The 13,544-nt window shown below is 41.1% G+C and overlaps 1 protein-coding gene across 10 annotated transcripts in view; it reads left to right on the forward strand.

Annotated features, from left to right (window-relative positions):
• The window catches only part of OXNAD1 (oxidoreductase NAD binding domain containing 1), a 51,456-nt gene that overhangs the window by 636 nt on the left and 37,276 nt on the right, over positions 1-13,544 (forward strand). For 3 of the 10 annotated variants that reach the window (XR_005593240.1, XM_039521580.1, XM_039521579.1), the window contains exons 1-3: positions 7-272; positions 5,037-5,195; positions 6,506-6,569. Coding sequence is in view for 9 of the 10 variants with exons in the window: in XM_039521580.1 (XP_039377514.1) it covers positions 5,065-5,195; positions 6,506-6,569 (195 nt within the window). In the remaining variant the exon portion in view is untranslated. Of the gene's footprint in view, positions 1-6; positions 273-5,027; positions 5,196-6,505; positions 6,570-13,544 lie in introns of those variants that run through there. The other 7 variants (XM_039521572.1, XM_039521578.1, XM_039521574.1 and 4 more) reach the window with 4 other exon arrangements.

Genomic DNA, 13,544 nt, shown 5'->3' on the forward strand with positions numbered 1-13,544 from the left:
GGCAGCTGGGGTGCCGGGCGCACGTGCGGGGGAGGACGGTTGGGGGAATGAGTGAGCTGCCCGTGTGCGAGGGAACCAAACAGTCACGTAGTGGGCGCGCGGAGAAACAAGTCTCCGACCCCGCCTCTTCTTCCCGGGGTGGCGGCTGTGGCTTGGCTGGGCCCCTCTTCTCTGACCCGGGCCGGGGGAGGCCTGTGCGCCGGGGACCTGCCTAGGCAGCCAGTCGGGCGCGGAAGCGGGGCAGGGCCCTGCCAGAGAGCGAGGGCAGAGAGGTGCGTCGTGCCGCGCTTAGCGCCCAGACCTAAGGGGGGCAGGACCCGTGCTCCGCCTGCGGGAGGTGGCGGAGTTATGTTTGGCCCCAGCTTTAGTCGGAGATTTCCTGTGATGCGGTTTCGGCCAGAGGTGACAGAAATCTAAGACAGGTGTAACCCTTCCACCCGTCTGAGTTCGGGTTCAGTGCGTAGGGGTCCCCTTTCAATGACAGGCAATAGCGGTTCAGAAAGTGACAGACCTAGGAGGGTGTGAGTGGCTGACAGCAAATGTTTCAACCTGGTGCAGCAACCTAATCTAGCGATGTTGATCTCCTATAACGTATTGCACACATGTATACACTACATAAAACATTGCTTATATGCTTATTAATAGTGACAGCAATTAGCTTTAGGATACCTCTAAAGTAAGTTTGCATTTGTGACTCTTCTATAGAAGCAGCAGTATGTTTATAAGGCCCTCGTGTTATGCTCTTAAGAAAAGAAGACTGTCAGCTTTTTGTAGGTACAGTAGAACCTTAGTTATGAACACATGGGGAATGGAGGTTGTTCATCACTCTGAAATGTTCATAACTGAACAAAACATGATTCTTTCACAAGTTTATATCTGAACATTGACTTAATACAGCTTTGAAACTTTACAGAAGAAAAACTGCTGCTTTTACCCATCTTAATTTAAATGAAACAAGCACAGAAACAGTTTCCTTACCTTGTCCATTTTTTGAAACTTTCCCTTTTTTTAGTAGTTTACATTTAACAGTACTGTACAGTATTTGCTTTTTGTGTGTGTCTCTGCTGCTGCCTGATTGCCTGCTTCTGGTTCCAAATGAGGTGGTTGACTGGTCAGTTCGTAACTTCACTGGTCGTAACTGAGATTCTACTGTATATTGTTTTCGAACAGAACATTAGTGGATTGACATTTACAGTAGTGCATTCTGCAAACATATTTTACTGTCATCTAAAATGGCTTGCTGTCCTTGAGCAACTTGAATACCATTTGGAAAAAAACATACTTACCGTGGTGAAACAGAATTTTAGCCTGCTCTGTTCTTAGAAAAGGAGCAAGCAGATTGGATCCACTGTAGTGCTGTCTTGTGTGGAAGGAGAGGAACAAGGAAGTAGCACCACATCTCTAATAGGATGGAGAGGGAAAGGGAGGAATAGAGTGACTTGAACTGCTGCTGCTTTTCTTGAAGGGAAGGGAGAGAGGAAAGGAAATCAGAAATAAGGAATGGAGCAGTTCAAATGAAGAGGAGCTGGCAAATGAAAGCCCTCGTGCACATCTAGGAGGGCAGTAGCTCCCCAATAACATCTGTTAGAGTGTTTATTATCAAAGCAGTTCATAATCTTTTTTTTTTTTTTAAGATGCACTGCAAAAGATTCAGTTTAGCTGGTTTGTTTTAAACAGTTATGTTTTGAACGTGTTTGCTTCACTTCAGTAGTTTGATAAAGCTAATCTTTCCACCTTTATTTGACAGTGCTATGATTCATTAATAGGCGGGGTTTGTTGTCCTTAATTCATTAATAGGAACAGAAAACATCCAGAAGTAATTTCTACAGTAGGGTGGGGGATAGCGCAGTATTCATTAACTTAGGGAGAGGAGGAACTCAATTCATTTATAGGAGAGCATGGAATTTATTAATTATAGGGTGATGTGTTAGAATTGATTTTGTTGGGGGTGGGAAGTGATTACATGGCAATGTAAATTATATAGGGGTAGCTTTGAGGGAGCATGCTTGGTGAAAGATTTTTTCCACCAACTAGTAGGCTTAGCCTTCGTCTACACCACCAACCTACGTCAGTATAACTACGTCGCTCGCAGGTATGGAAAATCCACATCCCAGAGCCACACAGTTATACCCACCGAACTCCAGGCGTGTAGACGGCGCTATGTCAGTGGGAGAACACAGCTACTGCCTTTTGGGAAGGTAGAGTACCTATGCCAATGGGAGGAGCTTTCCTCTCAGTGTAGATAGCATCTTCACAAAGCACTACATCAGTGCTGTAAGTGTAAACAAGCCTGAAGGTCATGTTTACACTACCACTTGTGCTGGCAAAACTAATGTTAGGGGTGTGAAAGAAAACACCTCCTGAGGGACATAAGTTTTGCCAGCATAAGTGGTAGTGTGCATAGCACTATGTCAGTGGGAGAGCTTTTCGTTAAGTGGTTTTATTATGTTGACAGGAGAGCTCTCTCCTGTTGACGTAGAGTGGCTGCACGAGTGATCAGTACAGCTGTGCCACTATAAGCTCGCTGGTATAGACATGGTCTTAGTCTTTAGGTGACTATTGTGTGTGTTAATGGAATCTTTCAAGCCCTGACTGAGTATTGCACCTCTTACAGCAAAATTCTGTTCTTTTTTTCTTTGTGTTCAGTATAACTTACTATTTAGCTCATATTTTGGCCTTGCCTTCCTCAATTTTTAAAGTCTTAATTTAAAGAAAAACCACTCCCCTCTTAAAGGAAATGGCACTGTCAAGTGAAGGTAGAAAGAAGGTTAGCTTCAACTTTATCAAACTACTGAAGGGAAGCACACACATTCAAAACACAACTGTTTAAAACAAACCAGCCAATCTGAATCCCTAAAACTAAGTTGCAATGGGATTCTGAAGTTAGGCCATTTACCAGTAGATGTCGTTATGGTCAGTAGAACTGGTTTTTAAGGATATGGGAGGATTAAACAAGAAGTATCTCTGAAAAAAGACAGCTATGTTACTTGTTCTATAATTTTGTGGATTATGTCCAAAGCCTAGGTATTCTGTATCTTGTTTACAGTTGGCTATTGATTTTCTGAAATGTACTTAGCATCTTTACTATTGTGATGTTGTCACATGTTACAGTTATCTGCTGTAGCAGCGTTTGAGGTTAAGGGAAAAAGCTACCTGCTGCCATGACAGGTATTTTTTAAAAAATACCTGCCTATTCTAGTTTTTTCCTATGCAATTTAAATCAAGTCCCACAATCAGCAACAACATTGTGCTAAGCCTTCACAGAGTTTGGGAGAAATCTGTAGACGATATAAAACACTTGTCTTATTTTCTTCTCATTTCTTTTCGTCAGTTCTAACTTTTTGGGAAAATATTTTGTGACTTTAATATATATATGAAAATAGTCAGTCCATTTGACATGGATTGCTAATCAGCATCTTCTAAAAATGTGTGTACTGTAAAGTATTGAGTATTGTTTAAATTGAGTATTCTGTAGCATATACTGCAGCAAAAAGTTTTTATAAACCATTGTTCAGTCCTGGTGCCTTATGACAAGACACTTTTATAGAATCCTATATTAAAAAGTTGCAGTATACTGTGAAGATCAAAACTACAAAGTTATCACAAATTGAGAAATGTTAAAAGTAGCAGCAACACACACTTAAGTCTGAAATTGGACATTTTAAATAAATAATAAATTCATTCCATTTGAGGGATCTACTTCCATTTTCCTCTACTTCCATTTTCACAAGGTTATGGACAGGAGACTTTATTCGGTAACCAGCCAATGCAGTTCTTAGTGAAAGCCTAGGAACATACAGTATAATCAGTCAGGCATACTGGATTGTTGCCATTTTAAAAAATTCACAATGGAAAAAAAACAAAAAATCCCTTCTAAAATCAATAAATAAATCCAGTTTATGTCAAAGTAAGATTTTTAAATGAGAAATTAAGAATACTTGTAGATATGCAAGAGGCTGCAACATCAGTAAACTGCGTCCTAAAAATGAGATCAAGAATTATGGTAATCCAATCTCAAGAAAAAAAAAAACAGGCATGTACCAACAGAAAGATGTATTCATTCATCTGATCCTGAAAGTGAAGCCAAGGGGGTTTCCTAGTTTGTTTTCTTGTACTATTCTTGATTACTTTGCTTTTCTGTGGTTGGTGCAGCTGCTTGTTCAGATAGTAGGTGGTTTTGAATCAAAGCTATATTCTCACTGTATTATGTAATTGTCTGCACCTTTAGATGAAAATGTACTGTTTAGGCTTTTACAAACATGAGTCTTATGGAGGATATACAAATCACTATAGTGCATTATGCTTCTTGCATCATCATGGTGTACATTCATCATTTTTAAAGGTAGATTTTTAATGGTTAGGAAAGATCAGGGTGTGTGCAAGTGTCCTAGGCAGTTGCTATATAATCTTTCCCTTGCTGTCCAACCTGTAGGCCCCCTCAGTGATGACCTGGAGGGACGATTTGTAAGGGCGAGAATATAGTTGTCTCTATGCCTGTTCAATTCTTTGCTATCTTTGAGGAGATTACAATTTTGGTTGATTTTTGTGCTGTGGGACCTGCCCCTTGAGAGTGAACTGTGACCAATCAATTCCACATGGACCACTTAAATTTATTTTTAAATAAAGTAATTAATATTTGATGGATATAAAATGTATACCCAAAATTCGCTATGTTTTATAGTATCAGAGGGGTAGCCGTGTTAGTCTGGATCTGTAAAAGCAGCAAAGAGTCCTGTGGCACCTTATAGACTAACAGACATATTGGAGCATGAGCTTTCGTGGGTGAATACCCACTTCGTCGGATGCAACGAAGTGGGTATTCACCCACGAAAGCTCATGCTCCAATACGTCTGTTAGTCTATAAGGTGCCACAGGACTCTTTGCTGCTATGTTTTATAGTTTAGGATAAAGGGGAGATGTTCACTGCATATTGGAGGTTTTGAACTCTTTTCAAACCTGATGCTTTTGATTTACAGATGAAAGCAATCGAGCTGAATAATAAGTTGTTGAATAATTATTTTAAATTGAATTTTCAGGAGCTGGCGACTTTGATCAGGGAACACCATGGCCCACACTACCATTTCTGCAGCTTTTGCTATTCCTCAGTTACTGAGAGGTACTGCTCGAATTTTCCCCACTCATTCTGCATTGTTACGGTTGAAGTACTCTGCTTTGTGTTCCTGCACAATGAATGGGTAGGTTATCAGTCTACAAACATGACTAAATATTTTGTTTTTAAAGAGATTGTGATAACCATGTCATGAGTGCCAGAGGCTGAACAAACTTTAAAGAACTATAGAAATACAACCAGGTGATTGATAGAATATTTTAAAGACATTAGTAAGTAGGGCTGGCTGGCACACAATTCCATTAATAAAAAAATTGGGTTGTTGAAATCTTTCAACAATTTTTGTGAAAAAAACATGAGGGAGATAGAAATAACCTAGTGCTTAGGGCACTTACCTGGGTTGTGGGAAACCCTGGTTCATGTCCCTACTCTCCCTGACCCAAATGAGTGCCTTCACCACCAGGCTAGAGAGTTATTCTCTCTCTGTCTTTCTCTACTATTAGAGTTGTTCCATATTGTATAACTAGGTAAATATTCATGGGCGAGAGGTTCTACAGCCCAGTGGTTCTCAACCATGGGTACATGTACCCCTGAGGGTACTCAGAAGTCTTCCAGGGGTACATCAACTCATCAAGATATTTGCCTAGTTTTACAACAGGCTAGATTAAAAGCACTAGCAAAGTCAGTTCAAACTGACAGTGACTTGCTTATACTGTTCTATTTACTATACACTGAATGAAGTATAATTTATATTCCAGTCGATTTTATAATTATATAGTGAAAGTGAGCAATTCCAGTAATAGTGTGCTGTGACACTTTTGTATTTTTAGGTCTGATTTTGTAAGCAAGTCCGTTTTTAAAGTGAGGTGAAACTTGGAGTACACAAGACAAATCAGAGTCCTGAAAGGAGTACAGTAGTCTGGAAAGGTTGAGAGCCACTGCTATAGCCTGGTGGTTAGGACACTCACCTGGGATGCAGGGAAATCCAAGTTCAAGTCTCTGCTCTTAATTAGGCAGAACATAGACTTGAACTTTGGCCTCCCAAACCACCGGTGGGTAATCAGCAGGCTTGGCTATTATGGTGCGGGGGAGGGGATCTTTCTCTGGTTGTGACCACAGTATCTGCCCTGGACCAGAGAAACCTGTGTGATGAAAGTTTTGTCGAAACGAATGTTCCTGTGAAAAGTTTTGTTTTTGGCAAATGAGTTTTTTCTGTTGAAAATTTCCCAACCAGCTCTAGTGTTAGCATTCTAAGATTAAATCTGAGGTGAGATTAGTGTCTGACTTCATTTAATTTTTGTTTAAATTAACATGGTTTAGAATGGCAGATTGATTAAAGTGGTTAAATTGTCAATAGAAATTCCTACCTTTTAAGCGAAGTACTGATGCTTTGCAGTTGCAGTAATGACGTTAATCTTGATTTGCTTTTTGTTGCAGCACAATGAAATCCAAAAGGAAAACAGATCATCTGGAGAGAACGGCAAATAACTTTCGACAGGAGGTTAGTGTTCTGTTCTGCAGAACTGAAATGTTTTTCTTTGTGTTATGAAGAGACTGGATAATCTTATTTGATGGTGATTAGGCTTCTTTCTTTTCTATATGAGATTTTTTGCCATTTGTCATTTTTCTTTTTTGCATTTATATTCCAAAGACACTGTTGTAAAAAGGCATGGTTTTGTTTTGTTTTTTTTTGGATGGGTGAAACAAAATGATAAAGAATGAATGGCTGTCATTCTTTTTTGACATTTTTAATCAGAATAGTAGTCTCCTAGTTCAGTTTGGATCGTTCTAGTTAAGGAAATCTTAGTCACTTATTTGTATTACCATCATTGATACATAGGCTTATAAGGAACCATGGGATTTCCCCCCCCAGATAACATCTTCTAGAGATATCTGATAAGTACAGTAACTCCTCACTTAACAAAACAACATTAACTGGGATGATATTAGGTCGTTGGTCTATTAGAGAACATACTCCTTTCATGTCCTGCACTGTTCCCTTATAACATTATTTGGCTCCCGCTGCTCTGCCCACCGTTTCTGCCGGGGAGTGGGGTGGAGGCTTGGGGGCTTGCCTTGTTCCGCCCGCCCAGTGCTTCTGCCAGGGAGCGGGTGTGGGGGCTTGCCCTGCTTGGAGCACCGGGCGGACTGGGGCAAGCTCCTGCACCCCGACCCTACTCTCCGGCTGGAATGCCTGGTGGGCGGACTGGGGCAAGCTCCCACACCCCGACCCTGTTATGCTCCTGTCTCAACCAAGCTTCATAATCATTGGTGAGTACAGTATTAAGTTGTTTAAAGTTATTTAAAACTTACTGTATATGTATACGTCTTTTGTCTGGCAAAAAAAATTCCCTGAAATTTAACCCTCCCTGTTTACATTAATTCTTATGGGGAAATTGGTTTCGCTTAAAGTTGCATTTTTCAAGAACATAACTAGGATGTTAAGTGAGGAGTTCCCTGCTTTTTGATTTAAGGGGTGAAAGTGCTGCATCTTTAACAGAAGTTCTCGTTTGTAATGAATTAGTTTAAATAAGTTAACAAAAGAGTTGCAGATATTTTGAATATAAATAACTTGCTTTCTTCATTAATAAGGTTTCAGTAGTAAAGTGATGCTACATCTTTTTTTGAACTTCAATGTGGCTGGGAAGTGGAGGTGTGTTAAGGGATGGGGATTGGTTAGTTTGAAGAGGTAATGGAGAACTGTGCAGGGCGAGTAAAGAAAGGAGGGTTCAGTGCTGCTACCTCAACTTTCTGGAACATCTGGGAACTTATTTTTTTCCATGCTTAATTTCTTCTTAGTTGTTACATGTTGTCACTTTATTTCTGACCAGTTAGAAATTGGTCCGTTCGAAACTCCTGTTTAGCTATAAATCCTATGTAGTTAGTAATTGGCTTCCCTCTCCACATTACCTTGCTTGGTTTTTGTAATCCTTTGGAAAGGTTAATGGAGGATTTTTCTGTGTTGCAGTAATGTGGATAAGTACACTAGTTATCACATACTCAAGGATGTAGCACAAATAGCAAGTGCAAGAAAGACTGGCTGAAACTTTGTCCGTCTATAGTGAAATCCAGATGGAAAAAAAATGAACGTCTGGGTCTTTTATTCTGCCAAATCTTGATCTGGGCCAGTTGGTTACTCTTATGAATGGTCAGAATCTTCTCTGAAGGTCCTTGATCACCCGGGCCTACATCAAACTTAGTTTTCTGCACCAACTTACTACAGAGTAATTAAAATTCCAGTGTTTTGTCAAAAATGTAGGCCAAAGAACAATTGGGGGGGGGGGGGGGGGCTGGAAAGGGAAGGGGAGAAGGAATGTCAAAAGTGTATGCACATTTCCGGCACTAAGACCATTACATAAGAGAAACATTTAAATAGCCTACCTGACACTTGTCTCGTTAAGCAGTATGACTGCATTTCCTGTTTAATATTGTCTATTAAAGTGGAAAAGTACACTACTCTAACTTGGTTTTAAGTTGGCAAGTGTCCTGTTGTTTTACTGGACAGTAGACATGTTCAAATGTTGTTTTATGGAGAAATTCATTTCCTGCCATGTGTTTTAAATTAGAGCAAGACTGGTTAAAGTTTCATTTGTTAAATTATTTGATCTTGTACAGATGAGAAATATCACAATCATGTGGTGTAGGAAACATCAGACTGGGAGAGCTAATGTAGTAGATGGCATTCAACATTTTTTAAACATTTTACAGCCTAGGACATAGACTGGCCTATTTACAAAACCAGTAATTCTGTTTCGCTGAATTTTCAACAACAACTAAAAAAAGCCAGTGGGGAAAGGAGGATGGACAGGTATCATGCAAGTTAGCTGTTGTTATAAAAAGAATTGTATGTTTTGATACACATTGCTGACAGTCTGTTTGTATCCCTGTATATTGAAAATTAATATGATTGTTTTCTCCTGTAGATCAGGGGTCGGCAACCTTTCAGAAGTGGTGTGCCGAGTCTTCATTTATTCACTCTAATTTAAGGTTTTGTGTGCCAGTCATACATTTTAATGTTTTTAGAAGGTCTCTTTCTGTAAGTCTACAATATATAAAGAAACTATTGTTGTATGTAAAGTAAAGAAGGTTTTTAAAATGTTTAAGAAGCTTCATTTAAAATTAAATTAAAATGCAGAGCCCCCCGGACTGGTGGCCAGGACCCAGGCAGTGTGAGTGCCACTGAAAATCAGCTCATGTGCCGCCTTTGGCACATGTGCCATAGGTTGCCTACACCTGCTGTAGATGGATACTGTGACAAAGTTCCTCCTCTACATTAGTGGGTCCTGCGCTTATTGGCGGATTTGCTCGCCTCACAGATTCACCCTGTGGGTTGGGAAACAGCCCAGAGACCTTCCTGTCTAGTAGAAGCCACAGTCCAGGTCAATTCCTCCTGTGTTTGATCAGGAGTTGTGAGGTTTGGGGGAGAACCCAGGCCCACCCTCTACTCCAGGTTCCAGCCCAGGGCCCTATGGACTGCAGCTGTCTAGAGTGCTTCCTGGTACAGTTGTGCAACAGCTGCTACTCCCCATGGCCTCCTCCCAACACCTTCTTTATCCTTACCACCGGAACTTCCTCCTGATGTCTGATAACGCTTGTACTCCTCAGTCCTCCAGCAGTATGTCTACTCACTCGCAGCTTCTTGCACGCCTCTTGCTCCCAGTTCCTGACACACCCTTTCCCCGGGCTCCCTCTGGCCTGACTGGAGTGAGCCCTTTTATAGCATCAGAGGGGCCTTAATTAGTCAGATGCTTAACTGCCTCACCTGACTCTGAGCAGGTTAATTGGAGTCAGGTGTTCTCATTAGCCTGGAGCAGCCCCTGCTCTGGTCACTCAGGGAACAGAAAACTGCTTATCCAGTGGCCAGTATATCTCCCTTCTTCTACTCTGCTGTTCCTCTGGGCGGCATCCACTGGCTCCCTTGACGCCTTTGAGGAGCAGTGGGCGTTGTCTGGGGTTCTCTGCTCGGTGTCCCCATCAGGTTCCCTTCGTTTAGCCCTATGACCTCACTCCCGATCCTGTTTTTTTCATTGGTTGTCCCACGTACTTAGTTAGTATCCCAGACCTGTGGATCCTCCCCTTAGGCTGGGGGGAGGTCCTTTAGCAGTGGATACTTCCTGGATACTAATAGGACTACTCTGCTGTTCCCAACTGGCCTGGGTCTATCACAATACATTCTTCGCGATATGTATATATCTGCTGCCAAATGCTTCCCTGAATTGCATCCTTGCAGCCTCATTGAAGTCCAAGTTGTTGCATAAATATAGGGAAGAATTTGGTGTAGTGTGTTTGTGGAGAAAGCATTTATGATGCTGCAATAGGATCAACTTGCATGGACCCTGGCCCATTGAAGTCCACAGGTGGAGGGTTCAGCCTCTGTCAGCCTCCATTGTAAGATCTGGCCCTTATTTAATATAGTGTTGTTATTCTTAGCTCTTGTCCTTAGCCTTTTAGCTGTAATATTTAGTAAGTCAAAACTATGGCTTTCAGGTACTCCACTCACAACCAGAGTCTTTGCTTCCTGCCAGCAAGAAAAATATGCTTGTATAAAAGTTTCCCTCCATTCTCAGTGACATATTGGGCCTTGGGCAAAATGCTGTTATGTCACAAGTGCTCTCATCAAAATATTGAAGTATATTTTTAACTCACTTTAGTGTTTGCCATTTATCCAATGATAGAGCAGGACCACTTTCCCAAACGTTAAATATCTCAGGTTTTTGGTTGTTTTAAGAAATCTTATTTTAGGAGGTATTGTGGCAGCTAAAGCATAAACACATACCCCTAGAATGAGGTTAGTTTCTGCCAGAACCAGGTATAGATGAGAGTTTGGTACAGTGAGCCAAGATGTATTAAATTAGACATTTACAACTGGATGGCATGTGTTTGTTGAGGGAAAAAATAAACTGAGGTTTAATATAGGAAACATAGCATGAAAACAAAATAGTGATATTGGCCACTGAACAACTTTTTTTAACTGTAGCTTCCTCCTCCCCCAAGCCTCTGAAGTAGGGCTCAAGATTTCCAAAATATTTTATTACTGACCATGCAAATAATGGTCTCTTGGCTTCTCTGGTAATTGATTCACCTTATGTCTGTAGATTCCATATGTAAATGTGTAAATTCATGGCTAAATGCAGGAGGTTAAACTGCATTTCGTACAATAATCAGCCCTATGACATGAGGCAAGGGGAAAGATATGCCACTAATGTAGTGGAGATTCCAGTGGCCATTGTGGTTAAATTGTGTTTGACTGTCTTAAATGGAAACAAGTAAATATATTAATCTAGAAGTGAAAAGTAATTTTTCATTTAGAGTGACTGAAAAAACGGATTTAATTAAATGAAATGACAAGTTTAGGTTTGTTTTTTCTGCAGTCATCTTAAATATCCAATTATTTATGTAGAATAAATATTCACTCCAAACTTCTCCCAGTGATACTAGTCAGTTACTGGTCTCCTTTTAAAGGTTGCCTTTGTCAACATTTTTTTACATGAAGATTTTCTACCCACTTGTTTTGATTTTTTTGCTCTCAAAAACCAAAAGTAAACTAGACTTTATTTTGTTTTGGTCAAAACATTTTTATGTAGCTGGGCCAAGATTTTAAAAAATGACTAGTGATTCTGGGTGCCTGCCTTGCCATGGTAAAAGGGCCTGTTTTCCAGTGTGCTCAGTGCCCGCTTTATGCAAATAATGCCCCTTTAAGGTATCTTGAATTGGACACCCAAAATTCCTAGTCACTTTTCCCTGAGTCTGGTACTTACCATAGGTCTGTGGATAAATCAGATTTTACACTTTTTGGTAAACTGGAAGGATCACTTGTACAGTTAGAAGTGAACTATTTTCAGATATTTTCTCTGTGGCAAACTTCAATGTGTAACTGGTAGAAATAACTAAGTGTAACACTATGAAGTAGTAAAAAAAACCTAAAAGTTAAAAATTTATTGTGAGGGGAGGAAGGATTATGGGTAAGGAATTGGGAACAAGCAATATATTAAGAGCACATTGTATTTGTTAAATCCACTAGACCAGGGTTTCTCCGAACAAATTATCTGGTGGTCTCAGAGTGCAGACACCAACTCTTGTGGTGGCCGCTCTGACAATTTTTCATAAAACAATTAACTTTAGGAAAAAACAATAAATATGCCTATATACAGATTCCAAAGCATTGTAATTTGTTTATTGGTAGCTAGTAAGTCTGCTGTGAAAAGTGATATTAACATACAAGTATCACTTTTCACAGCAGACTTACTCAGCTCTGGCAAGTTTGTGGACAAATTAGGCCCTGGATTGGGGGGGGCAGGGGAGGCAGCAGGGCTCTAGAGCCCAAAGCCCTGTGGTCAGAGGACAGAGTCCAAAGCCATGCAGCCAGAGCAGGGGGCATACTGCCATGGTGCCGAAGCCCAGGGCTGGAGACTGAAGCCCTGGGGCCAGAGCCTGCCGCCCCGCCACCCTAGGACTGAAGTCCAAAGCCTGAGTCCCACTGCCCCTGGGAAGTTAAAGAACTCACCAGCTGCTCCTCTAGTGTTGTGCCCCAGGTGTCTCCAGAGGAGGGCAGGGCCCAACCCGTGCTGGCGGCCCCAGAAACCAACACCAAGGTGGTGTATCCAGGAGCACCAGGGAGGGGGAGAGGCCACTGCTTCCCTCCCCCCCACCAATCACAGCCCAGGAGGCTGTGGCTGCAAGAAAAGTCCCTGGTGGCCGCAGTGGCTGTGTTTGAGAGTGAGGGGAGAATGCTTATTCTGTGAACAGCCTCATGATTCCTATTGGGAGATTTCACCTTCAGAGATACCATTCTGAACGGATCTTAGTTATATTTCTGTTTTCTGTTATGTAAAAATGTTTTTCAAACTGGGTAACCCAGCAGTTTCCAAACAATAGGTCATGATCCCAAGTGGGGAAAATGTCACTTTACAAAATGGCATCCTTCACATAGCATGACTTTGCATGTACCTTTTGTGCAAGGATGTGCTGTGTGGAGGATGCCGTTTTATGGCACAAATTGGCATCTTTGATGTGTGTGACCTCACACTGTGTCCTCCATGCAGTCTGGAGTCATGGGAAGCAATACCTCTGAAAATGGGGTCATACCGTGTGTAATGGTCAGGCCTCATTGGAAGCATCACCTAGTGATTAGGGATTGGGCCCTTCTTAATGCAGATAGGGATGATAGGGGAGCCTGGACCCTCCCACTCCACCAGGCTCTAGCCCAGGACTTGTAAGGGTTCAGCATTCAGGAGCACCTTAAGGCTGTCCTCCCTGTGACCCCTTTTACCATCCACTTTGTTGTCCAAGTTTTGTTCTCTATTGTGAATGTTGTACATTATAGATATTCAGTAAAAATAGCCAGATGGGGATAATGTTGCATGTTTGTTTCTAGAGATACCTCTTTTTTTTTTTTAAAGTAATCTAGAATGTATATAGTTCAATTTAATCTGGATCAAAATAATTTAAATTTAAACACAGGTTTAGATTAACCCTG

Source organism: Mauremys reevesii, linkage group 2 (assembly GCF_016161935.1).
Source record: "Mauremys reevesii isolate NIE-2019 linkage group 2, ASM1616193v1, whole genome shotgun sequence".
Lineage (NCBI taxonomy): Eukaryota > Metazoa > Chordata > Testudines > Geoemydidae > Mauremys > Mauremys reevesii.